Source organism: Cygnus atratus, chromosome 4, assembly GCF_013377495.2.
Source record: "Cygnus atratus isolate AKBS03 ecotype Queensland, Australia chromosome 4, CAtr_DNAZoo_HiC_assembly, whole genome shotgun sequence".
Taxonomy (NCBI): Eukaryota; Metazoa; Chordata; class Aves; order Anseriformes; family Anatidae; genus Cygnus; species Cygnus atratus.
In genome coordinates, this window is record NC_066365.1 from 19,622,410 (window position 1) to 19,648,863 (window position 26,454).

The window sequence follows — 26,454 nt, forward strand, 5'->3', positions numbered from 1 at the left end:
TTGACCAGGGGACTGCCGCTGCTTGAGGTCTGCTTGGGCATCAGTGGCTGGTGGTAAGAAATTGCATCACACATAATTTGTTTTGTTTATTCTTTTTGTTGTTATTTTTTTCCCCCTTCTTATTGAACTGTCCTTATCTCAACCCAAGAGTTCTTGCACTTTTCAATTTTCTCCCCCTTCCCACTGCGGGGGCTGGGGAGTGCGCAAATAGCTGTGTGGTGCTTAGCTATCTGCCAGGTTAAACCACAACAAACATCAGCTCTTCTTTTACTTCAGTCAGCCCTATGTAATACTGAAGCTCTTAACATTTTAATTTTCTGAACTTCCCCCAGCTCTGGAATAGAACATGGAAGACTAATTCTGACTGCTCAAAATCAAGAAAGCTATGTTCCCTATTTATAACCATCTTTTAGCACTATGATATACTAACATCAACTAGACTCCAACATTTTGAGTTTTGAAATCCTTAAGCTTCAACTTGCTTAATTTATAGCTCAGGAAGGCCCAGCTCTAGAAAACAGGAGGTTTAAGACCCAGTGGAGAGCAGATTTTTTGTCCTGCAGAGAGAGACTCCCCATTGCTCTTATTTCTTTGATCACTATGAAAATTCAGCTCAGCTGGGCTCTAACATCTTTCATTTTCCCCAGACCAGCCTTCCTCCTATGCTTTTCCCTCCTAAAAAGTATGGATATGTCGCATGGGCACTTGACCCTTTTTTCTACTAGGCTCACTCCTAGTCTTGACTAGATTTGAAGTATCAGTGTCTAAAATATAGAAACGTACAGTGCTTTAGCTGAGCTTGAAGCCACCTAAATACCGTGCAACTTTGGGAACACTGAAGATAAGTGGGATGCTGCAATTTGGTTTTGCATACACTAGCACAAACCATTATCCTAATATCTGTCCAGACCTCGAATAAAAATACCAGGGCTGTTCATAACTCTGTAGCTGGTTTCATTCCAGTTTACCAGTAAGGCACAGAGAAGGATAAATGCCATGAAAGCAGACTTCATTTATGTGGTGGTTTTTGGTTAAACCAATCTATTTGGCTAGTTCTTAGCCTAAGACAGGTTGGTGAAGAAAAGTGCAATGTGGAAATGTGTCTCGTTTCTGAAGTGAAGCAAAAATGCTTCTCAAAAGATGAGATACATAGAGGCAATCTGTAGGATTAAAAATTTGTAAATATGAAGCTGCCTAGCCTGCTTTTGTTTAGACGGCATATTTCTCATTCCTGCTATTTTTAATAACAACAACAACAATAATAATAATAATAAAATAAATTCCTTTACAGATCCGATTGTTTGAAGGCTCAAAAAATAACTGTTCAAATATTTGGGTGCCCTGCCCAGAGTCCTCACCAAAGAACTAGTTGTACCTAGAAACTGTAAATAATCTTTTAAGTGTTCTTTCCATTTTTTTTCCTTTCTGGAATTGCTCCAGGCTTTCTTTACTACTGCATATGTGTGTATTTAATGGATATCCACAAATAGCTGTAGCTCACAGGTCTAATGATTGAGTTGCCCCAGTAAACTGCTCCTTAGGTTCACAGGGCATACGACAGATTGTCAAGTAGCTGAGATTGTTTAGCATTTCATTATACTGACACTGATATATGACTATTATTTTGACACTGCTGCTTTGAAAGTCTTGAAAAGCACAATGAAAGGGTACCTAATCAAATAGCCACTGTTATTTTACACTGTGAGAACTCTCTAGGGTAACAGAAAGTCAATAAAAATAATTAAACTATGAAAAGGTGAATATTCTTGCTCAAATTTTGCCAGGTACAGAAGTGCAATCAAAAGCAATCCTAAAGATTTTCAGGAAGTTTGAAAAGGTTTAGGTAGAAAAAGCACAGCATTGTCTCAGTTGTGTACCTTATACAAACTGCCCTTTTTTTCCCCTTTAAAAAAGGGGAGGAAAAGTGGACCAGTCTGGTTCAACTCAAGTTTGCAGAGAGTAGGAGAAAGAACAGCCAGAAAGAACAGGCTGAATTGGTTTTTATTCCCCAGGTCTGCATTTACAAGAAAAAAAAAAAAAAAGTATATATCTATATATAGGATGGTAAAGGAATATACATCCTTTGCTGTAGCACAATGAAAGGATGATTACAAAGTTTTTTTTTTTTTCCTTTTTATTTTTTTTTTCCAAATACTGCAACTAATTGAGATGCTTGGAAGTTCTTCCCAAATTGCTGTTATAAAAGATTGGGGCTAGATGAGGAAAAGAATGGCTGGAGCAGAGCTTCTACTAATCAGCCTTCTTCCCTCCGTGTAAATGAAATTTAGATAGGGTACAGGTTTTATGCTAGCTTCTTGTACAGTAGAGAATTTTATTTTTACTGTAAAACCAATGTCAGATAGGTTCATATTTAACTGACTAAGAACTTGCTTGAAACTGCGCCTGACCCCATTACTAAGAAGATGTATTTGCCCTCTGCCACAGAGGCTCAATGTTTATTGGCCCTTGATTGCCCCTGAGTCACAGGCTGCTATTGTGTTCAGAAGCGGTTTGGTTTGTTGGTTGCTTTTTTTTTTTTTTTTTTTTTAAGCTGCACTTGGTGTAGCAATTGCAACTGTTTCTCCCCCATAGAGACGGAGCCATGATTATCCTTGCCTTTGCCATCAATTTGAGCCGGTACAATTCAAAGTACTGATATCAATCTTTAATGCTTTATGTAGCTTAAAGTCCCTACACATTGAGATTAACTTCTCTTCTCCAAAATGGGAGCTGGGAGATCAGTCCAAAGTACTCGAGATAGCATTCCCCGTGTTCATATGTGGGGCTGGAGGACACTCGACTTCAGTATTTACTTCCTAATTATTGACTTGCCCAGTTCATATATCAGCTCCTGTTTGTTAAATATATAGCAAACGAGTTGAGATCTACAATGCTAGGCTTTGAGGTGGATTAGTGAGAGTGTTAGTGCTACAATGTCTTACACGGAGAGGATAGTTAAGAGGGAATGTAATTTCTGATTTTCTTATTCTTTTATGACAAAGGTTCTCTAACACAACTGTTCACTGGCAGTCTGATACCAGATTTCTATTCTAGTTCTTGGGAACTAAGTCTGAATTTGAAGTGTCTATATGTCTCTTAAAAGAAAACTATCTAATCCAAAGAACTGTATGTATTTATTTTCCTTTTACAAAATGAGCCAAAAATTGCTTCATCTTAGACAGTATCATAAGAACAAGGGTATGTTAATAGATCATAGCGAACACCAAGTCTAGAACATATTTTGCCACAATGGTTGTAAGACTGGAAGCTTTTTACAGCAGCGTATGGAGCCCTAGGCACTGAAGTGTGATTTCAAGTATTCTCTTTCATAACAGCTCTATAGATTAGCACAATGCATACCTATCCACAGAATATATTAATTTATTTAGCACATTATATAAAAAAAATACTATGGGAAGATTCATCCTTAAAAGCATAACAATGACTGTACTATCTTTATTAACACTATTTCTGAGGAAAAAAAAAAAGAGAGAGAGAGCAGAGAAAACAGGAAAATAAAATGGAATATCGAGCAACTATGTTATCAGAATGGCTTTGTCAATATTATTCATGACATTAGAAACCTGTTTCAGAAGTTAAAATTATATATATCAAGAAGACTTATGTATGCACTTGCTTGGACATCTTGGCTCCAATGTTTATCTGAAGTGCTAAGCCACTGCCCACTGATAGAGAATGACAGCATATCCTTTTATTCTTCATCTAAAGTACTTATTGTCAGCATAGCATGAATATACTAGAAAATCCAAATCAAAAGCCCCTATATTTTGTCTAACTTTACCAGATACTTTTGAAAGATGCTTCTGCCCCACTTATAGGAGGTAAGTTTAATTAACCACTAAACTTCATTACTCAACTCAGAAATCAGCTATAACATGGCTATGAATCTGAACAATAGCTAATTTTATTCTCTGAAAATATGAAGTATTTGCAACTTTACTGAGTAGTTGTTTCTAGCCCTCAACTATGAAGTCTTTAAAATGTTCCCTTTTCTAGCTCATCTCAGGAATGCTATTCTCAGTGCAGTTTACTTTATGAAGATCCCTTTGAAGGAGTCCTCACAGAAGGAAAGATCATTTGGCCCAGTAGCACTTGGATAAGGACTTAGTATAATTCCATTTAGGGTCTTCAGAAAGTACCTCTGAGATGCTCACTAAATCAATCAGCTGTGTCTGTTGTGGAAATCTACAAGGCCAGAGAATTTTGACATTAAACTTTCCAGACAGGTTCATTCAAAGTGATCGTTCCCAGGGTGAATTGGCTTGCATGCACTATTTGGAAATGTACTTAGTATTTACGTACTGCAGTATGTATCTGCTCTTCCTAACACAGAATGTACTGCATGCTCATTTGGCTGGTAGATTTCACTGGTGTATCTTATAGGAAACAATGACCCAATGTCTTCAGAACAGTTTTGGAGGAAGGTCCAAACTTCTAGGTCCTTAGGGATAAATGGTGTCACAAAATAAGATTTTACTTTCTGAGAATCTCCGAGTGCTTTACAAATTTAATGTTTCTTTCTCTCTCTCAGGTGAGCTGCTTTTAAAGCCATTTCTGTAATTTTTCCAAAATTCGATAATCCCCACCATTCAGTACTGACTCACCCCCTGCTTCCAGCTGATCACTACCACTTCACAGTGCCACCTCTCCAGGTCTGTATCAAGAGTGACTGATCGGCGGTCATTCAAAATGAGGGGGCACCACAGTGTAAATATGATAAACATGGCTTGCTTGGTTGTGCTTTACTATTTCTGAGAAGGAACTGCCATTTTTTTATTTTTTATTTTTTCAAGGTGGGAGGCAAACAGGAACCCCTTTGTTGTTTCTTAAAAAATACAGCTCACCTGAGGAAAAGGGAAAAAGAAAAGGGGGGGGGGGGGGAGAGAAGATAAGGAGAAGGGTAGAATAAAAGGGAAGGAAGAAAGGAGGGGGAAGAAAAGGGGGAGAGAAGAGGGAGAGGAGAGGGAGAGGGAGAGGGAGAGGGAGAGGGAGAGGGAGAGGGAGAGGGAGAGGGAGAGGGAGAGGAGAGGAGAGAACTCCAGCCCTGGCGTGGCTGGGGGAGAGAGGGCGATCCCCGTGCTCGGCCCACCGGCAGGCAGCCGTCCCTTCCAGCGGCAGTGTCCCGCCGAGGACCCGCTGTGCAGCAGGGGTCGCGCTGTCCGGCCGGCGCTGCGACGGCGGCGGGGTCGCCCCCGTGGCAGGGTCCTGCGGTGGCAGGGTGACGGCTGAGGGGGCCGCCTCGCCCCGCCTCACCTGCGGGCGGCCGTGGCCCAGGTGCGCGGCAGCGGCCCCGCGCGGAGCCGTGTCGGAGCGGCCGAGGGAGCCCGGCGGGGTGCGCGCCGCCGCCGCCGCAGCGGTGAGGGGAAGGAGGGGGTGGCGCCGCCGGCAGCGGGGTCCGGGGGGCGGACGGAGCACGAGAGAAGGGGGAGAGGGAGGAAGGGAGGCGGGGGAAGGAGGGAGGGGGGGAAGGAGGGAACCAGCCATCCGTCGCAGCTTCCCCACTCACTCTCTCCGCCGCTGCAACTCCGCAACTCTCCCGTTCTTTGCCTGGACATGTCTTGAGAAAGTTGGATCTCTCCTTTTCGCCTTCCTTTCCTCCTTTTTTTTTTCTTCTCCTTTTTATTTTTTTCCCTTTTCCTTTTATTATTTTTCCCTCCCTCCCCATCTCTTCTCCCCCTTCCCACCGCCGTTCGAGTAGCAGGCAGCCGATGGGGGGGAGCCGACATGCCGCGCTGTGGCGATGGGGACGGGCGCCGCGCTCGCTGAGCGCCGGGGCCGCGGCCGGCTGCCCGCTGTAGAGGTGCGCGGCCGCCGGGGCTGCTCTCGTTCCTTCGCCGAAGGCCAGGAAAAAATAAGAAAGAAAAAGAGGAAAAAAAGAAAAAAAAAGGAGGGAGGGAAAAGGAAGCGCGCGGAGATGAACTGAGCTGGAGCGGACTTTGAGAGGGGAGCGCCGAGTCCAGCTGGCCCGGTGAGTTCTTGTTTGAGGAGTTTATTCGCAGCGGGTCGCCTGCAGAGGTGCTTCACGTGGGGCTCGCTGCGCTGCTCAGCGACAGCGCTCGAGGGGCTTGCGCTTCAGCCCCCGGCTGCTGCAGTTTAAAACTGTCGTGTGCGTATATCCCTCTATATATGCACCCACGTATATACGGGCATATATATATATATAGGCACGCCGACTTGACCTAGACGCACCCGAGGCGCCACCGCCGCGTTCCCGGACCGACCCGGGATCCGGGCTGGGCTCCGCGCCGGGCTGGGGGCTGGCGGCCGGCGGCGTGCCCGGCCTCCGGTGCGCTGTGGCGCGGCGCCCCCTGGCCGACCGCTGCGGAACTGCGGCGCCGCCGGGGGCTGCGAGGGGCCTCCGGGGGGCTGCCCCGGGAGGGTGCGAGGGCGGCTGAGGGGAGCGGAGCGGCGCTCCCCGAGGGAAGGGGCCGCTCCCCAAGAGAAGGGACGGCTCCGGGAAGGGGCCGCTCTCTGAAGGCGCCGCTCTCTTCTGATCTCCAGCCCCGGTGCGCGTAGGGCTTCGCTGAGGGAGGGTCCCCCTCCTCCGCACAGCTGGATTTATTTACGGGGCTAATAAAGCGCCCCACTCGCGCCCCTGCCGGTTCTTCCCGCCCGCAGCCGAGCCGGGAGGGATTCCCCGGCGAACGTTTGATCGCTACCGAGCGCGATCGCTTCTGAAGGAGCAGGGAGTGCTCCTTCGGGGCGTTCGTCTGCGAGCCCCGCGGGCACCGGTTGCTGGTGGCGAAGGAGGGTCGGCGGCTGCTAAACACCCGTTGCGGGGAGCGCCCTGAGCGGGGACTGCGCGTCCCGGCGGCGTCCCTCGAGTTCCCTTTCCCTCTGCAGCCGCCGCTGCCCGGGCGAACTTTCCCAGCCGCCTCCCCCCTCCCCCCCTCGGCCGCACTTCACCGCCCGGGGGAGCGGCCGCCGGCCCCGCTCCCGCCTACCCCGCGCCTGGCCCGGCCCCGGGCGGGGCGGAGGGGCCGGGGTGCGGGGGCCGCTCCCGCGGAACGCCGGCACAAACGAGATCCGGAGCGGCCGGCGCGGCGGAGGAATACGGAGCCGGCGGCTCGGCGTGGGGGGGGGGGATCGGCCCGGCGCCGAGGGGCAGCGAGCGGCGGGACGGGCGGCCGGCGGCAGAAGAAGGCGAGCGGAGCGCGGTGCGGTGTGGAACGGCCCGGTGCGGGGCCGCCATGCGGGGCTGGTCCCCGCCCCGCGGGCACTGAGGTGGGCTCAGCCGGGCGAGTCGGGAGAAGTTTTGGGGGTCTGCCGGCCGAGAGGGGAGGGAAGGGTCGGGAGGAAGGCGAGGCGGCAGGTTGCTCCGAAGTTATGTCGAGGGGGGGAAAAAAAAAAAAAGTGGTAATCATATTTTGCCCCTGGAGGCGAGGTGTCTGCCTTGGGATGTGTTTAATGGGCCATTGTGAACTTAATTCCCGGGTAAGCCAAGGGGGGAGAGGCTGGCAGCGAAGAAGTGTCTCGGGGTGATTTTCTCCCTTTGTTCCCGCTGGAGCGCGGCGCCTCCCGGTGCTCCCCTCGCCGGATTCCTCGGCGAGATGAAGGCGAAGAGGCGGCTCTCGGAGACCCCGCCAGCTCGCCTCGCTCCTCCTGGCTTCTCTGGCAGCTCAGACAAAACCAAGCTTTGTTGGAAAGGTGTGCTTAGTCTCCTAGGGTCAGCAAGTGGCAGTGGAGCTTCCCATAGCCAATGCTTATAAACGTGTTTTTTTTTTTTTTGGGGGGGGGGGGATGAGTTAAGAAATTTTAAAAATATCAACGCTGACTTCTAACAGCAGTTTTTCCTGCGGTTTGAGCTACTTACAAGTTGTTCCCAGGCGGCCGCATGGGAAATACTGCTTCTGCTGTCTTGCTGTGAAAGAAAGGAGCAGTGTGTAATGGCTGTGTCTCCTGCTCGCTGCATACTGCCTTTTTACCTGTCTAAACATGTGGTTATATTATTTAGCTATTTAGTGTGTAAAATTCCCTGTTTTAACGCTGAATAAGACTTTATTTCAAAGTTTTTTGTTCTCTGAGATCCTCGCATTTAGGACACTGGAAGGTGAGCTTTAGTAGTTGCAGCAGTACGATAGGCTACTGCTTTTATAACTTAGCATGAGAAAGAACCTTATATGGCCAAGTTATCACTGGTTTCAGTGAAAGCAAGGAAGCAAAAGAAAAAGAAAAGCTCTAAAACAGCAAAGATTTATATCTGTTATTTATTTTAGTTTAAAGCTGAGTGCAAGCTCAGTAAAATTATTCTTGGTCATTGCAAAGTTGTCATCATGTTGAATTTCAAACAAACTTAATTCCCAAAGATCTGCTTTTCTGTGTACAATGGATGAGTTCAGTATTAGACACACGGCAGTTACTTGTGTAGGTAAATAGAAAAATTGTTGGTGTGAATCTTTGTTTTGCTCAGGCTTGGGAATCTTTGCGTACTGTTTGAATACAGCAGCTACATTTCCTTTAACAGCAGAGATCTCGACTGCACAAATCAAAGTACCTCATGAGATTAAATCCTACCGTGGGGAATATAAACATAAACCTTGCTGGAGTTTAGTCACAAGTTGGAACTGGGAAGTTAATCTCTATGGCAGTGTACATTTTTTGAATAACTTACTAGCTTTACTAAAGTAACTTTACTATATGCTTTCATCATGTGTTAACTTTCTGTCTACCAACGCACAGACGCCCCCCACTGTTGTCCCTATCCCTTCCCCCTATCCCCAAAATCAGTGAAAACCTCTTTCAGTATTTATTTCAAAAGAAAATCAAACATTTTGCTTGCAAGTTTTTGCTTGGAGTCTTGAGGATGTTGAAATGGTTAAACCTGACTTTTTTTTCCTGACTGGTCTACATAAATGATTGCTTTTAAAAAACTGAAAGAGAAGGTGTAACTGTACAGTTAGTACAATCCACAAAGCCACATGATCTCCCTTAGACTTCTACAATAGGAACCCTGTCATGACAGTTTAGTTACTGCAGTAATAACTTTCCACAGTGTGTTTGTGTCAAATGGCATCACTTGCACATGCTGATCAAAACTGACCTTTAAAGTAAATTGGCGATGTTTTGGTAGAGACATTTTAGTGTTAATAACGTAAAGTTGCTAATCAGGGAAGGTGGTGTGCATGTGCCAAAAAAACATAGAGAACAAAGCAAACTGTCACCTCATTTGTTAGAAATTAGTAAAAGTTTTCAGAAGACAATCATTGTGCAAACAGCACTAAAGGACTTATTTTAGTCTCCAAAATGCTCCCTGGTGTTTCCCAAGTGCAGTGTTCACAGGCCGCGCTCGGAGTCTGGTTTGGCTAAGGCAAGCAATGTAGCGTAGTGTTGCAGGAAGTCCTTCTGGGCTTAACTGGCAGATCTTGTGTGTAGAAAGGGGATAACAATGGCACTGAGGGTCGTAGTAACAGCCTGTCTGGCCCAGTTAAGGGGCTTTTTCTGCCCGTGATTTTTATGTGATTGGTTGGGGAGTAACGCCCACAATGTAGGTTCACTCTTGATACCTTTTGTGGAAGGCAAAGCTTGTTTTGCCTGTTCAGCGTTGGGGTTGCTACATTCTGTGTTTGATGCTTAAAACTTGCAAGTTTCAAACTATACAGGTTGAAGTCTATGTACTGCAAGCATTCCGCAAAGAGAAACATGTATATAACTTGTATCTTATCCAAATCATCAACATTTGGAAGTTTTCAGTAAAAGGTCACCCAGCCCACCTGATTCTCTGATTCTGTTGCCTTTACTGTGAAGTTAGTTCATATTTCTAAGTTGTGTTAGTATTTTTTTTTCCCCATATGTGAGTGACATTGAGTTAAATCATTTTGTTAATGCAATATCTAAATAGTAAAACTATCATTGGTATGAATATGCACATAAATAATAATTATCCTTCCAAATAGGAAATCAGAGTTTGAGATTACCTTTCCACAATAAATACGATGTACTTCTTGTAAACCTAGGGCTATGATGTTTTATTAAGCAAACAGTTGCTTTATGTCTTGAAAGTGGATGCAGAAAATCCTAAAGCGGTGATACTCCAAAGACTTATTTTAAAAAAATAAATTAGTTCAAAGTGTAGCCCTTGGCTAAAATGTTTGTGAAATTCAGTCATTCTGGCTCACTGTAATGAGCCATCTCAGTTTGTATCTAACACGTTATCACTTTATCTTAACGCTTTCATACTTTCTCTTAGTAGATAACTTTTTACATTGTTTAATACTTTAGATATTTATCAAGATTACATTATATGTTGATAATAGTCTTGGTTCAACAATTTTTAATTTCTGGTAGCTCTGCAAATTATGACACAAGATGGGGAAAACGTCATGTAACAGAAATATCTAACTTGTTTTTATTTAGTGTGGTTAACTGTTTGGTTGAGGGATGCTCTTCAGTTGTAGGTTGTGACTCAGCAAATGTTAGAGATTGCTGCTACAGAATGGACTCTTACTGGTAGTTGCATAACCATGTTTAATAGCCTGTCTGTTGCCAGTTCTGAGCAGTTATTACAGAAAATAAGCAAAGAGTACTTAAGGTATTATGGCACAGAAAAATATTTATGTAATAGTAAAACCTACACATATGTTCAACTTAGAATTTTAATGAGAAGCTTGGATATCTTAATGCAGTCTAATGCATCATAGTCTAATGTGCCTGAGATATGAGGAGCAAATGATAAAAGGTGCAGACAGATAGTGTTTTACATGATAAACACACCAATACTGACAGCTTATTGCCAACCGCTAGTAAGTAAGGGCTGTGAGTTACAGGATGCTATAGCTTCAGAAGACAAATGGGGTTTTGGATTTTAGCATAAATAAAAACAAAAAAACCATCCTAGTGCAGCTGAGGAAGGAAAAGAGGGAAACTATGCAGTATAAGACCTGATCAATAAGTAGCTTGTGGTAGTGAAGAGCTGCTAAAATTCCAACAAATGGAGTAAAAGAACTATTAGCAGCCCCGTAAATACAGAATCAGAGTTCATGCTCTTTGCTACTGAATTTTAATGGATTATAGGCCTAAAATGTGTCCAGTTTTGACAAGAGTGTGAAGTGACTGGTGGAAGTTTAAGGAATTGTGTTGAAGTAACTTGTGAGGAGCTACCTTGGCTCTGAGGAGAATACAAGACGTTCACAGAGAAATCTTCTGATAGAAGTTACTCTCTAGTCTTTCCTACCTGTTTCCCTGACTGTACTTCAGTTCTGTTTCCCTGAGTGTATGGTTTTGGAAGTACCACAGTTTTTGGAAGGCTCTCATGGAGCAAGTCAGGTGGTGAGCATTTTCTCTTTAACACCTGCATTTATATGATAGAGCAGAGCTCCTTTCACCTGCCAGAGTTGAAGGTCCCAAGACTTCCACAGGGAGAGTTGTTTCTGTTGATTACTTCAAATGATGTAATCACTTTTGACATGTGTCTTAGTGTGGTATAATGACTTCTTAAATTGCTTGGAATTTTAGAGGTATTGATATAGGTTATTTATTGCAGTAATTTTTGTGATGAAAATATTCATTTATTTAGAAAATGAAGCCCTGGAGACCCAAGCGTCTGTTTATTCTAAGGATAAACCATAGCCTAGGAAAAACAGTAGAGAAGGGAGAAATGATATTGATAACCCATTGAGATTGTGATTGTTGCAACCTCGCTCGTTTGCCTTCCCAACCTTTCATTCTTCCAGCTTTAAGGCCTTTTAAGTAGTGGTTCTAGCTAGTGACTTACTTTCTATTGTTTGCTATGGTTATAGCCATAATCAAGGAAGTTAATTGCTAGATTTGGAAGACAGAGCACAGATTTTTGCTTTTTTTCTTCCCCGGATGGATTTTATTATTCCTCTCTAATATTTCCTTTAGCTTTGTGAATCGGAGTCCTAAGTCCTTTGCTTCTCAATATTGCTGATTTAATAATGGCTGTGACTGAATCATCTGCTTCTGAGGCTTTGGAGTGAACTGTTAACACAAGCGGGTTAATTTGCTCTAATATCTCCTAGTGGGCACAGATGATCCGTGGAATTTCAGCCAATATGGTATTTCAGGTATCTAATCAAGCAGGTGGGAATTAAGGGAGAGACAAACAGCAGTAAGAGAAAATGTGAGTGGTGGAAGACAACAACAGAATGAGATGCCCTTTGAGCTGAGGTGAGCAGAACCAGTGTGAGGATAGGCACAGAGGAGAGTCTGACAGGCAGAGGTAGAGAGGGGGAAAATAGGGATAAAATGGGGGAGAAAAGGTCAGGAAGAATGAAAGGAGAGTACGGTTGGGAATTAGTATGCAAGTTGTATGACAAAGACCAACCAGGGAAGGAGAGAGTAAAGAAGAGGCAAGGAAAAATATTGAAGATAAATAGGGGAAGGTAAAAGAAAAGAGCGTGTGCTACTTAATCAAGTTAAAGTGAAATGGCTTTCTACCTGCTGCAAAGAAATCCCCCCCCAATTTTTTTTTGAAAGCTTGGGTTTGTTGAGGAAGAATTTTAAAGCTTTGATTTATCATCCTGTGAGACATCTGGGAGTAACAACTCTTGCTGTAAACCCAGATGAAGAGGGTGGTCTTGAAGGGTCTCATTCCTGAGGTTTCTGCCTTTCTTTATGCTGCAGTCTTGCCTGGATTTAGGCATTGGAAATTATATACTGACTTCTTCCTCAAAAGGTAGAGCTGATGAGGCATGTCTCCATGTCTGTCTTGCTGTTTCAGGCTCTTTCCCTGTCATTTCTGGAGTGTGTTTAAAAGAAACACATCTCAATAGATCTTCCAGTTATTTTTGTAGATTCATGTTCCCATAGCTCTTGATCCTCATTTTTCAGATCTGTTCAGAGAGGGGAATAAAGGAATATGCCTCATTCTTTATTGATGGTCGTACAGCTTAGTGATGAGCTTGACTTAAAAAAAAATAAAATAAAATAAAAAGCTATCAACTGTCCTTATCAGGGTACTCAGACAGGAGAGAATAAAACAGGTATGGAATAATTCCCTGTTCATAATTTTTGTAATTCTTGGAACAGGTGTTTATACGATACGTTGAATACTCAAGAAAATTCACGATAATCTTAAGCCATATCTTGCAGTTTACTTCTGCATCATTGGATATTAGTCATTTTACAATCTAAGTGAAATGAGCAAGAATAATTTTCGATCAGAAAACTAGAACTAGAGGACTGTAGAGAAAGTTCAGTACTCCAAATTCATGCAGATCGAGTTTGCTCACTTGTAGTAGACAGCACTGGCATATTTCTCTTAACAGTGTTGCTTCATGAAGTGTTTCAGATGAAGTTAACTGAGTGCATTCTCCTTGTGTCACGATAGTAATTCTTAGAATTTGGTTTTAAGGATTGAGAATTCCGGGGGGGGGGGGGGGGGGGGTTAATTTACATGCTTTTTTGTTACTGGAAATCACATTGAAACTTTCAGCAAAAATGGTTATAACGTAGATGTATAACTAATAGTTTTCTTGCAAGTGTGTGTTCTAAACTAAGCATCGAGGTCATCTAAGTAGTATTTGAACAGTCATAAGTCTTAACGCTTCTTTCTCTTGTTTCAGGTTTTTTTTGTAATTGCTGCCATGGGAAGATACTTGACTATGCTGTTGCTGCTGATGCTGCTGGTGCAGCATTTTGGAAACTGTGAAGGAAATCAAATCCCACATCATGCTCCACCAATGCAATTTACACAAGTACAGTATAATGCCACTGTGTATGAGAATTCTGCAGCCAAGACTTATGTTGGGCATCCAGTGAAAATGGGCATTTACATCACAAATCCATTATGGGACATAAGATACAAAATTATTTCTGGAGACAGTGAGAACTTGTTTAAAGCTGAAGAATATGTTCTTGGAAACTTCTGCTTTTTGAGAATACGGACCAAGGGAGGAAACACAGCTATCCTTAACAGAGAGGTAAAAGACCATTATATGCTGACTGTTAAAGCAGTTGAAAAAAATACAAATGCTGAAACACGCACGAAGGTCAGGGTACAGGTACTGGATACAAATGACTTGCGGCCTTTGTTTTCTCCAACATCTTACAGTGTTTCTTTGCCTGAAAACACAGCAATAAGGACAAGCATCGCAAGAGTCAGTGCAACAGATGCAGATATAGGAACCAATGGAGAGTTCTACTATAGCTTTAAAGAAAGAACAGATGTGTTTGCTATTCATCCAACTAGCGGTGTGATAGTGCTAACTGGTAGACTTGACTACTCAGACACTAAGCGTTATGAAATGGAAATTCTTGCAGTGGATCGTGGACTGAAGCTGTATGGTAGCAGTGGCATCAGCAGTATGGCAAAACTAACTGTGCACGTAGAGCAAGCAAATGAATATGCGCCTGTTATTACAGCTGTTACAGTGACTCCCTCAGAATCAGACAAGGATCCAACTTATGCAGTTGTAACTGTAGAGGACAATGATCAAGGTCCAAATGGAGAAATAGCATCATTAAATATTGTTGCAGGTGATCCACTTCAGCAGTTCAGAACAGTGAGGTCTGTTCCAGGAGGTAAAGAATACAGAATCAAAGCCATTGGTCCCATTGACTGGGAGAGCCACCCCTTTGGATACAACCTTACCCTTCAAGCTAAAGACAAAGGAAATCCTCCGCAGTTTTCATCTGTAAAAGTTGTTCATGTGACATCACCACTGTTTAAGTCTGGTCCTGTCAGATTTGAAAAAGAGGTATATAGAGCTGAAATAAGTGAATTTGCTCCTCCAAACACACCTGTGATAATGGTAAAAGCTCTGCCTAGTTACCCCCATTTAAAATATATATTTAAAAACACACCTGGCAAAGTAAAATTCAATTTAAACACTCACACTGGTCTCATTACCACTTCAGAACCCATAAAAGCACAATACTCATCCCATTTTGAACTTGAAGTTGTGACAAGTGACAGAAGAGCTTCTGCGAAAGTATTAATTAAGGTACTAGGCATGAACAGCAATCCTCCTGAATTTACTCAGACATCCTATAAAGCTTCTTTTGATGAGAATGTGCCAATAGGTACTAGTGTCATGAGAGTAAGCGCAAAAGATCCTGATGAAGGGGAAAATGGTTACGTGACGTACAGCATCGCAAACCTAAATCCTTTGCCATTTGTGATTGACCATTTCAGTGGGGTTATTAGTACCTCAGAAGGCTTAGATTATGAATTGATGCCAAGGCTTTACAATTTAAGGATTCGAGCTTCTGATTGGGGTATACCGTATCGTCGAGAAGTTGAAGTTCCTGTTACTATTATTTTAAACAACCTGAATGACAATATACCTCTGTTTGAGAAAATAAATTGTGAGGGAACAATCCCCAGGGATCTTGGTGTTGGAGAACAAATAACAACCGTATCTGCCATTGATGCTGATGAGCTTCAGTTGGTGAGATACCAAATTGAATCTGGAAATGAACTGGATTTATTTAGCCTAAATCCAAATTCTGGAGTACTTTCCCTCAAGCAGTCACTAACAGATGGCCTAGGTGCTAAAATTTCTTTTCACAGTTTGAAAATTACAGCTACAGATGGAGAAAACTTTGCAAAACCGTTGTATATCAACATAACTGTAGCTGCTAGTCGCAAACCGGTCAACTTGCAGTGTGAAGAAACTGGTGTTGCCAAAATGCTCGCAGAGAAGCTCTTGCAAGCAAATAAATTGCACAGCCGTGGAGAAGTTGAGGATGTTTTCTTTGACACTCACTCAGTGAATCTGCATGCACCTCAATTTAGAAGTACACTCCCCAGTAGCATTGAGGTAAGAGAAGACCAACCTGTGGATTCCAGCATAATACTTATGAATGCTACTGATCTTGATACTGGCTTCAATGGAAAGTTAGTGTATGTTATCTCTGGAGGTAACGAAGATAGTAGTTTCGTTGTTGACATGGAAAGTGGAATGCTGAAAATCTTGTCTCCCCTTGACCGGGAAGTAAAAGATAAATATACACTGAACATTACTGTCTACGATCTTGGAATACCACAGAAGTCTGCCTGGCACCTTTTAGATGTAAGAATTTTGGATGCTAATGACAACCCACCAGAGTTCCTACAAGACAGCTATTTTGTAGAAGTGAGTGAAAACAAAGAACTGAACAGTGAAATTATTCAAATTGAAGCTACTGATAAAGATTTGGGGGCTAATAGAGAAGTAAAATACTCTCTTCTTACAGATACAGACAAGTTTACTATTAATGCTGTGACAGGAGTTGTGAAAGTTGTGGGGGTTCTGGATCGTGAAGAACAGCATGTCTATTTCTTGAAAATAGAGGCTAGGGACCAACCTACTGAAGAACCTCAATTATTTTCAACAGTTATTTTGAAAGTGTCTATAGAAGATGTTAACGATAATCCTCCTAAATTTATTCCTTCAAATTATCATGTGAAAATTCGAGAAGATCTTCCTGAGGGAACGATTATTACGTGGCTAGAAGCCTATGATCCTGATTTAGGCCAGTCAGGTCAAGTACGATACAGTCTTTTGGACAGTGGAGATGGCACCTTTGATGTTGATAAACTAAGCGGAGCAATACGTATTGTACAAAGACTGGATTATGAAAAGAAACAACTTTATAACCTGACTGTGCGGGCCAAGGACAAAGGAAAACCCATTTCATTGTCCTCTACGTGTTATGTTGAAGTGGAGGTAGTTGATGTGAATGAAAACTTGCACCCGCCACGGTTCTCTGTATTTGCAGATAAAGGCTTTATAAAAGAAGATGCTCCTGTTGGCTCCTCAGTAATGACAGTATCTGCTTATGACGAAGACACAGGACGAGATGGGGAGATTCGATATTCTATCAGAGATGGGTCTGGTATAGGAGTCTTTCGCATAGATGAGGAAAAAGGTAAGGCATCTTTCTGTTATCTTTATGTTCTAAGTAAAATGATATGCCGGCAGAGAGATAAGAAAAGCTGCATTGGTACTGTTGAGAGAGGTGTCTTTGTTAGGACCAAAAAACAAAAAGTCACCAATAACGAGTACAGTTCCATCTGCCACTAGTGAAATTGTAAGTATATATTTGATAAGTACTTTTCCCCTGTCCTCATTTTCATCCAACATACTTAAATCCATTCTTAGATCTTAAAATATCTACCATGTGGCAAAAAGAAGAATGCTGTTGATATAAAATGAAAGTCTGCTTCATGTAAACAGTTGTCTGGTGGACTGTGGGGGGTGTGAAATTGAGGGGTTAGATTGATTTCTGTCCAAGGACTGAATTCGGACATTTTTATGCTTTGCATTCCTAAACTACAGCTCTGGTGTTTCATTTACTAGATGTATTTATCATTGTGATACTGCCGTACTTGCTGTTTTTGTAGCTACCTTTTATGGTTATAGGTGCTCATGTTTATGTTAGTAATCAGTACTTTCTTCATGGAAAGGCTCGTGTCAAGAAAGCATTGATGCAGCCTTTAAAAAGCTTGTATAAATCAGAGTGAACTGTTGACTTACCTCATTAGTGATGCATAAATTGAGGAGCAACTTCGAGTTATTCCAATGTCATGTATTCAGAAAAAAAAAAAAGCAGAATGATGGTTTCTGAAGAAATCTAGTGCTGACTTCTAGTAGCGCATCTCTGTAACTACCTTTCTTTTACATATCTCATAAAGATAGAGAGCATTGATATTGTGCTACTATTTGGTGGGGGTATGAAGAGGGGTTGCTTTTTTTTTTTTTTTTAATCTTAGGGAACAAATTCCATCTTAAACATTAGAGTGGGGAAGAATTTGTTTGCATTTGGTGGATGTGTTTGTCTTCAAACTGATCTAAACCAAGAAGCTGGTGAAAGAATGTAGAGCATTTAAAAGCTTGACAACGTAGCTTAAAATGTCTTTTTTTTTTTAACTAAGAAATAACCAGAATAGTTACAGAAGGCACTCTTTGTGCTTAACTATCTGAATATTTGTCATTCTTTTCAAAATGAACTGGCCTTGATATAAGGAGCAGACTGATAACTATCCAAGAAAGCATATTAAAGAATTTGTGGAAAGATGAGATGCGGGAAGCTGACTTTTTCAGCTTGGTAAAGGGCTCTTCTGACTTCACCTTTTAAGCTTCCCGCTGACTGAGAGAATCATATTGCACTTCCAGTTCAAAATTTGATAAACTGGATTTTGGAAGTCTACTATTTTCAGTGGTTAAAAAATAGTTTTATCCCCTGCTTCTAGGAATTGAGGACAACAGTCACATTTGCAGAAAAAAAAAAAAAAGACTGATGGTGTTAGAAGCATCAATTAGTTCTAGGCATGGAATTGTTGCTGGTTTTCAAGCTATTGTTTCCATGTTAGTAGTTTTTCTTTTTATTCTATGCTTCAAAAGGTATGAAATTGTATTAGTGTTTGGTATTTTTATCCTTAATTCTGAAATTTTCTGGCATTTTTCAAAAGAGAACTTAATATAACTTTGCCACTTATTTTTGAGCATTTTTTTTTAAAGACTTACCATTGAATTAGGCCAGCTGGTTTTCATAGGTTGTCTGACTGTCTGCAGTTCTGTCCAAACTCTTGAAAGTGAATATCTGAATGGGGGCCCTAATGTGCCCATACTGCTAAACTCAGGAGTTGCTTTGATTACTTTGTTGTCTAATTGCTTCAATCTGTGATGCTTTTTAAGAAGACACAGAAAAAGTGCATTAGGAATGAATTGGTAGGTGGTCATATTATAGCTTTCAAATAAATATTTCTTAGCTCATAAAGATGACAACAGTAGGGAAAGGTAGAGAGCAAGTTGCTAGCCTATAAAATTGCAATACTTTCTGTAGCACCTTCTCCATCACACTTCCTATGTACTACGATGTAAGAAATGGTTGCACACAGTTAACATGCAGCCAACCTAAAAGGAAGTATTTTTCACATGCGGCGTAATAAAGTCAAGAAGCTCATTTCCCCAGGAAGTTATAGAGACCAAAAGTATGACTAAAGTAAATAAAATATACTAATGAGTTTATTTTGAGGTTCAGCCTTATGCTATCTCTGGCTTATAAGTCGTTAATTGGAAGCCAAGTGGGTGAGGAAGGAGACCATAATTTGCTACTTGACCTGTTCTTTTATCCTTGTAGTAAGTATCAGTGGGTTGTTACTTCTAGGGAGGGCACTGAGCCAAAGGTCATGTTACAGAAGTTCTTAGGTGGTCATAAGGATGTCTGAAAAGTAGAGTGTTTCCTGTTTTCACTGCCACTTGAGAGATGAGGAAGATGGAAAATCCTTTGTTTTTGCTGTACACATCATCTTAGGGTGCTTTATGAGTCACTCGTACAGAGTGCCTGCTGAGATAATTAAAGTGAAACTGTTGGTTATCACTGTAGTCGATGAGGGGTTTAGCAAACTCCATCTCCAGAGACCACTTAAAGTGGGAGGTCATACAGGGAGAGCGTGTCAGGGAGGGTTGCTGACATTCACTCATGATGCTAGAAATGAAAGCAAGTGTAGGATTTGATAGATTGAGTCAGACAATTCAGTTTTACAACAAATGAGTGAATCTAACAAATGACAGAAGAAACACCTGGAGGAGAACCTAAAGCAGAAGTTATATGGTACTAAGGCAACATTGAGACCTTTTTCTTTCTCCTCCCAGATACCATACCAGCAGGCAGTAAAGCAAAATGTCTTCTTATTTGTTTTTTGTTGTTGTAGTTACATATAAGGATGCGCATTTTCATTAAGTATTTGCACTTCTCAAAGGTGAAATAAAAGATGGAAGCTCTAGTATGTGAAAAAAGGTGTTGGAAAGAACTGCTAGTATTTCTTCCAGTTGTATAGGTTAGGTGAACAAGGCCATTCAGTGTCACCCACCAGTGTGTATGTGACGCTATTATAGGATCAGCAGCATCTGGTGAACTAGTTTCCACGTAGATTTTCAGTTGTTAAATGAGAGGAACCATTACTAGTTTTGCTCAGTATCTGCTTGTCCTTCTCCAAGGAATTTGTGCCAAGCAGGCTGTTCTCTTCATAAAGATACCAGGGCTTCTGGCTTATTACTGAGAGCTAGTTTTTATCTTGTTTCAGTTTTCTTCTTTTGGTTTTGGTTTTCTTTCTAGCGCTCAAAATCTAGACAGCTGAGGGAATCAGCAGACTTTGGGAGTATAGATGTCCTAGGACATTGCAGTGTTTGTGGAAAACAGGAGTCCATCTTGAAAGCTGTTCAAAAACGAAGGAAGTTTCAAACTGAATTCCTTTGCGTCCAGTTGTGTACTGTTGTACTGTTGCGTCCAGTTGTGTACAGTTGCGTCCTGATGTGTACTGGAGTGGCTGGACTCTGAGCACTTCTGCTCCCAGTAAAGTTTCCCTACTGATGATTTATTTGAACTATTTTAATAAACCATGGATAATTTTACAAACGTCTTTATCAGAAAATTCCCATGTAGGTCAACTGGCAAGGCTACCACCGGCAGGTGTTTTCTCAGTTTCTGCAGTTGTGGATATTTCCCAGAGCATAGCCTAGTTCCAGAATGGTGTCAACGGGGATGTGGAAGTCTGAAGTTTGTGCCTGATAACCTTTGTACTGGTCTTGAGTCCCGTAATTTAGTTACCTGTTACCAGGAATCTTACGGTTCCTTCAGTAACCTGTGTTTAAGTTGCTGTGTGTGAGGCTTACAGAACAATAATTCAATTCTAACAATAACAAAAATTTCAGATGATTAAACTAATTTGCTGACTGGAAAAGACACAAGTAATACTGTGCTTAATTAGAACAAGGGTCTGTTTAACCTGATACACCATCTCTAGCAGTTTAAGAAAGAACTAGAACAGAGCAGACACGTGGTACTTCTTTCTAATAGTTTCCCAAACCGGTTATTTTCTGTTATGGAGTTCTTGAGTTAGGTGGGGCTTGCAAATATTCAGTGGCCGTTAGTGGATTCTTTCTTGTGTAGTGCTCCCTTGGAGTCATGTAATTTTTGGGTGTAACCTTACTACCTTAATAAGGAAAGATTATTTGTTTTGGTAAAGAATGTTAGGGGAGCAAGTAAAAAAAATATTAAGGGGGGGAATGTGGAGGAAAACTCATTTTACTGCACTATCTCTGTGCACAAAATACCATCGATAAAGCTTAATGGCTATGAGACACTTTTTAATATTACCAGAACTATTTCCAGCAGGGAAGACAGTAATTCATTAAGGAGAATGAATAGGATTTTAACTACATAGAGAAAAGTACTGAATTATGTTCTTAAAAGGTACAGAGTATTGCTAACACATAATAAGCATGTTAACATTTCTTTGTAGTGCTCTCAAAATTGCATTAATTAAAAGGCAGGGTATGGTTTACATTTGCACCTAAGGGACAACTTCAAATTCTGTATCTTCAGCACTCATTGGCTTTTGAGCTTTTTTTAATCATCCTACCGCTCGCTGGTTTTGAGTTTTAACAATGAAGACAGGCATTAGCAAATATTAGATACGGTGATCATCAGTGGAGCAGAACGCCTAAGTACCTTTTGGATATCTACTAAACCAGCGGTGTTTTCTGGAACAGAAGCCAAATGGGCTGTGTCTGACCTAACAGCTGTGGTACCTTCCAAACAGGGTGGCTGCACCCAGACTGTTGGGCATGGTCGCTGCTGCTCGTCAGTTCCTAGCTCAGTCCTGGCACTGTCTGGGAGAGCGGTGCCTGGCACAGGCCAAAAGCAGTTTAGCAATACAGAGAAGCAAGTTCCAATGCCTGGGAACATTTTCTAGGTTTGTTTTACTAATACAGTCGTAAACCATGTGAAGGTGGAAGAGGTGTTTTTAATAAAAACTGAGAATGCTATGATTTTGGTTTTAAGTTAATTGTACTTCGGCAACCTCATACTTGGAGTTCAGCAGCCTTATAAATATGGGACTTTCTTCTCACTTTCAGTGAATGCCTCATGTTGAAGTTTTCCCTTCTGTTTACCTCTGTTTGTTACCTTGTTTGTATAAGTCATAAACAGCAGTATATGTAACAACTTAATTTCATTCAAGTTAAATTTAAAACAAACACAAACCCCAGGGGTTCCTAACAACTTCCAAATTTCTACTATGCATGTTCCAGCTGTGCTGCTGTCAAAGCTATGTGGTGACTATATGCTCTGTTTATTCGGAATTGTTGCATTCTGTAATTCTGTGATCTATCAGATTGTTAATAGTTTTCAGTGACCTATGACCTGAGAAAGTGTTGAACAAATCATGTTTAACTGTTTCTTATAAAACAAGAGATTAAAAACTGCAATTGATGAGGTTGATGTTGATAGCCAGGAAAGAATATTCCTGGTGAGTTTGATATGGCAGGCTATGAGGATGTGCTTTAAAATTTCCTGATTGCTTACGTTTGTCAGTGACATTCCCAGCTTAGCTTCTGTCCACGGATACAGTCTCATCAGCACATAGGTTTTGACATTAAAACTTCTTATGTGAATATTTTGACTAGGTAAAAATGAGAAGTAAATGGGGAAAAAGACCTTCTCGGAGGGGATTCTCAGTGTTTTCGACTTGCAAAGTTCAGTGCTTCTTTCCACTCTTTTTGAAGAGAGAGCTGGATTAGGAGGTGCTCTATTTCTGAAGAATACTAAATGGTTGCAGCTTTTTGCACAGGAAATTCTTGCCCTAGCTAGTTCAGGTACTGAAGTCGATAAAGCTCAGAGCACAGACTAATCTCCCAAGTATCTAATTAGCTTCGCAGAAGTTTTTTCAGCCTTCCACTGAATTCTGTACTGCCACATTACTTTGCTAGTGGTACTTATGGTAAATGATCTGCCCATGTAGCTATTGCAGCTAACTTCCTTCAGTGACTGAGGTCTAAATGTACCAGACTCAGAATTTCTAAGGTTATTGTGAAGCATTTTGTTCAAAACAAAGTCTTGTGGAACAATGACTTGGTTCTATAAACTCTAATTTAAAACTAAGTTCTTAGGACTATGGATGTTGATTTGGAAGGTTAATCTTTTCAGTAAGGGGCTGTGTCAGCACTTCAGTTAACATCTGAGAGCTGAAACCTGACTGTAGTATGTACACTGGAGATTTGAGTGAAATTCAAATTTCACTCAGATGAGAGGATGAGGAGTTTCTTTTAATCACAGGATTTATGGAGGTTGTTCCTTGGATTCTGGGATTGATCGGTCAGCTGCCACACCGGCATCTGGAACAGAATTTCAGGTCAAAACCTGGAACTCAAGTGCAACTTATTAAACTCATTCTTTGGAAAATTATACAAGAACTGACATCTTTTATTTGTTTGAAGAGGGTATGATTAAAGCTCTTAAAGGAATTCAAAAGACATTTTTCTGAGTTTGTGATAGATGTCTTTTATGCCTTCTCTCTTTTTTTTTTTTTTGTAGAAGTGTCAGAGTTATTATTAAAAACAAACATAGGCAACTGTCTATGCTCTGGAAACAGGAAGCAGTTTAGGTTAGAGATCAGAAAGACATTCTCTTTTTAAACTCTACTTTTATGGAAAGCTTAACAAAATAATATATATATATATATATATAGAGAGAGAGAATATTTTTAAAAGGTGAAGAGGGGCAAGCAAAGAAATTTTGTAGCTGCCTGCTCTTGAAAGACGTTTTCATGCTGATGTATTCAGTGTTTTTTCCAGTGGCATGTTTATTTTATGCTGTAGCTGAGCATTCCCTAGGTTTGATATTGAATTGGGAAAGAACAGCAGCATAAGATCAAGTTGAATTATTATAACTGAGAGACAAGGTTTGCCCATTTCAACTCCTCCATTGGTAGTCTTGTGAGTCCTTACCAAACTTCTCCAGTGCCCAGCAGAAGAAAAGGGTGGTTGTGGCAATAAATATTGAAGGCAGTTAGCAAATTATGGCCACCCAAAGTCAATAATTTGTTTTTTAAAGCATTTATCCCATATTTTGATGACTTATTTTCCATACCAGAATCTTCAATGATAGTCAGACATGCAATAAGTAGAGCAGAGCTGAAAGCCTAGTTTAGTCTGCGTGACAAGAGAGACAATTGTGTCTGTTGTGTGCAGGACATTTAATTTGTGGAGGCATAATGTGGAGGTGGTTGATTACAGCTATCTTAGTGTAGGCTATTTTTAGAATGGGATATCTTTTGTTTTCCAGGTAATGATATATGTTGGGTTTGAGTGTGCTCAGCATCATCTCTGTATAATCTTCACTCTTATTTTCAAGGAAGATCTGCATGCCTTCACTCTTCTTACAGAATTTTTCTTCAGTGGCATTGAGCCAAACTGGGGCCATTCTGCAAGGCAAAAGTAGTTATGTTTAAAAAGAAAAAAAACAAACACCCCACACATTTGTATACTTTGTGCCTAGATTGAGTAATAATTTGAGTTCAAAAACATTTGTTTAAAATTTCATGCAACTAAAATATATTTTCCACCAATTTGTTATGGTTTTAAAAAATTATGTGTTTGGCACAGATTTAATTTTACTAGACAGAACAAATAGCTGTAACAGAAGCTTACTAAGAATAACTTTTATCTTTAAATCCCTTTTAGTATTATGAGAAATTTCAAAACTTATTTTGAAGATGTACAAAACCACTTCAGCACAATTTGTGTCTGTTCAAAGAAGTAAAGTCAGCTAGACTGAGGACAAGTCCTAAATTCACTGCTATCCAAAAAGCAATCCAGAAAGCTTTTCCTTAGGAGATAACTAACTTTAGGTGAGTGTTGTGTTGCGTTATTGCTGGTACCTATAGCCTGGCCAGGTGCTCACGTTTAGTTGTGCATGTAAATACTCAAGTTTGGAAGGGATTACCTGGTTAATTTTATAGTCTGGTCGCAAATCCAGCCTGCAGTTATTTAAAGCCTAATTATGTTCATTCGGGCTAAGATCTGGCAGTGAAGGTGCAGCTGGGTTAATTTTGGGATGATTCTGTTATGTTTGGGTTACTGTTCAGATGGGTAAATGGTGGTAGAGCATGGCATTTGGAGCTAATACTGAGTTTGTTTGGCAGTGATTAAGGAGCCCTGGATTATGCCCAGGTTTGCACTAGGGTCACCGAGGTCCTATCTGTCCTGGAGCTAGCTGATTACCTTGCCTTCCTAGGCTTGAAGGAAGTTGTATGATTTGCATTTGTGATGGTGGTAAATCACGGAGTGCTATTAGGTTGTTAATGTGGCTTTGACAAGGTGGCTTTGGAAGAAGCTAAATTAGTTTTAGACAAACATATTCATCTTGTGTTTTGCTGTTGGCAGGGGGATCTTCCAAAGTAGTTTGAGAGTTGTTTTAGGTATCCTGCTGAGCAAAACATCACCTCAGCTGCCAAATAGAGAATCTATACAAAAGCTTGGGTTTCCATCCTCTTCTGCTGAAAGTGAGGGATTGTTTTGTTGTGCAAGGTGTTGATTGGGCTACAACTCAGCCTGATGAAAACAGAGCTGCCTAGGGGCTGCCTCTCTGTAGGAGATGAGTTGAGGCTGAGCCACATGTGGTCGCAAAGATTACCTTATAAGCAGCAATCAATTCAGGCAGCCGAGTACATATTAAGGGTCTATTAACTTGTTTAGGCCTCTCTTTGACTTGAAAAGCACTTGTGAGCAGAGGAATAATAAAAGCGAAGGGTTGCCAAAAGCTATGGAAGGTGCATCTTGCCATATCGCTGTTGGTACATCTGTTGAGTTGGGGATTTATTTCCTACTAAGCATCTGCTTAGCTTTTGAAGTACATATTAAGGTCAAAAGAGAGGAGCTTGAAAATGATTACGTAATGTTTATTCTTTTCTTTGAAGATTTTAAACTTTAATCATACAGCATTTGGACATATTTAACAAAGGACAAACCTACATGAGTACTTGGCAAACTTCCACAGTTCATAACATGCGGTGTTGCAGCTTTAGATCTTGGACCTAAAAATACTTTTGGCCTTGCTGAAACTATAGTTTGCAGGTCCATTTTACAATCTCTATGTAATTCATGTTTCATCTGTGATTTAATTGCTCTAGTCATCTGAAAGTGACCAAGAATAAAGTTCCAACTCAGCAGTCTCTGTGTGGCCCAACAAAAATAAAAATCTCTAGCATTCCAGTGTCATCAAAGAGGAATTTGGGGAAAACCAAAAGTGGCCAAAGAATCTAGCCACAGGACTGTAACAGATAATTTCCTTACTCAGAAAGGAGGTTTCCCTGCTTTGTTTTATCTACGCTTCTACTAACTGCTTCTGTTTAATTTTAAATTTTGTGAACAAAGATAAATGATACATTTGCAGGTTTTGTGAAGAGTTGGCTAATTTTGATAGACATTAGGGCTAAAGAGCAAACTGCTGAGCTAGTGGGTATAAATTGTCTTGAGCTACCAGTAGAGACGATCATTTGAGTTCTTTCTGCTTAGAGCTGTGTCCGTGCAGACTTGTAGTTGTGGCATCACTGACGCCAGAAAAGAATCTCGCCTGCCTGACAGGCGATGCTACACACAGAACATTTTGTAGTTGCATTGTTTTAAGCCCCAGTGTACTTTTTAGAGTAATCTTCACTGGCACGAATTGGCTCCAAAGTCTGCATGTTTCCTAAATCAAGCTTTA

At 41.3% G+C, this 26,454-nt stretch overlaps 1 protein-coding gene across 12 annotated transcripts in view; it reads left to right on the plus strand.

Moving 5' to 3' along the window:
* The first annotated feature begins 5,483 nt into the window (after positions 1-5,483).
* The window catches only part of FAT1 (FAT atypical cadherin 1), a 109,417-nt gene continuing 88,446 nt past the window's right edge, over positions 5,484-26,454 (plus strand). For 9 of the 12 annotated variants that reach the window (XR_004780431.2, XM_035557818.2, XM_035557819.2 and 6 more), the window contains exons 1-2: positions 5,528-5,989; positions 13,545-16,833. Coding sequence is in view for 11 of the 12 variants with exons in the window: in XM_035557818.2 (XP_035413711.1) it covers positions 13,566-16,833 (3,268 nt within the window). In the remaining variant the exon portion in view is untranslated. Of the gene's footprint in view, positions 5,990-7,213; positions 7,246-11,791; positions 12,148-13,544; positions 16,834-26,454 lie in introns of those variants that run through there. The other 3 variants (XM_035557814.2, XM_035557816.2, XM_035557815.2) reach the window with 3 other exon arrangements.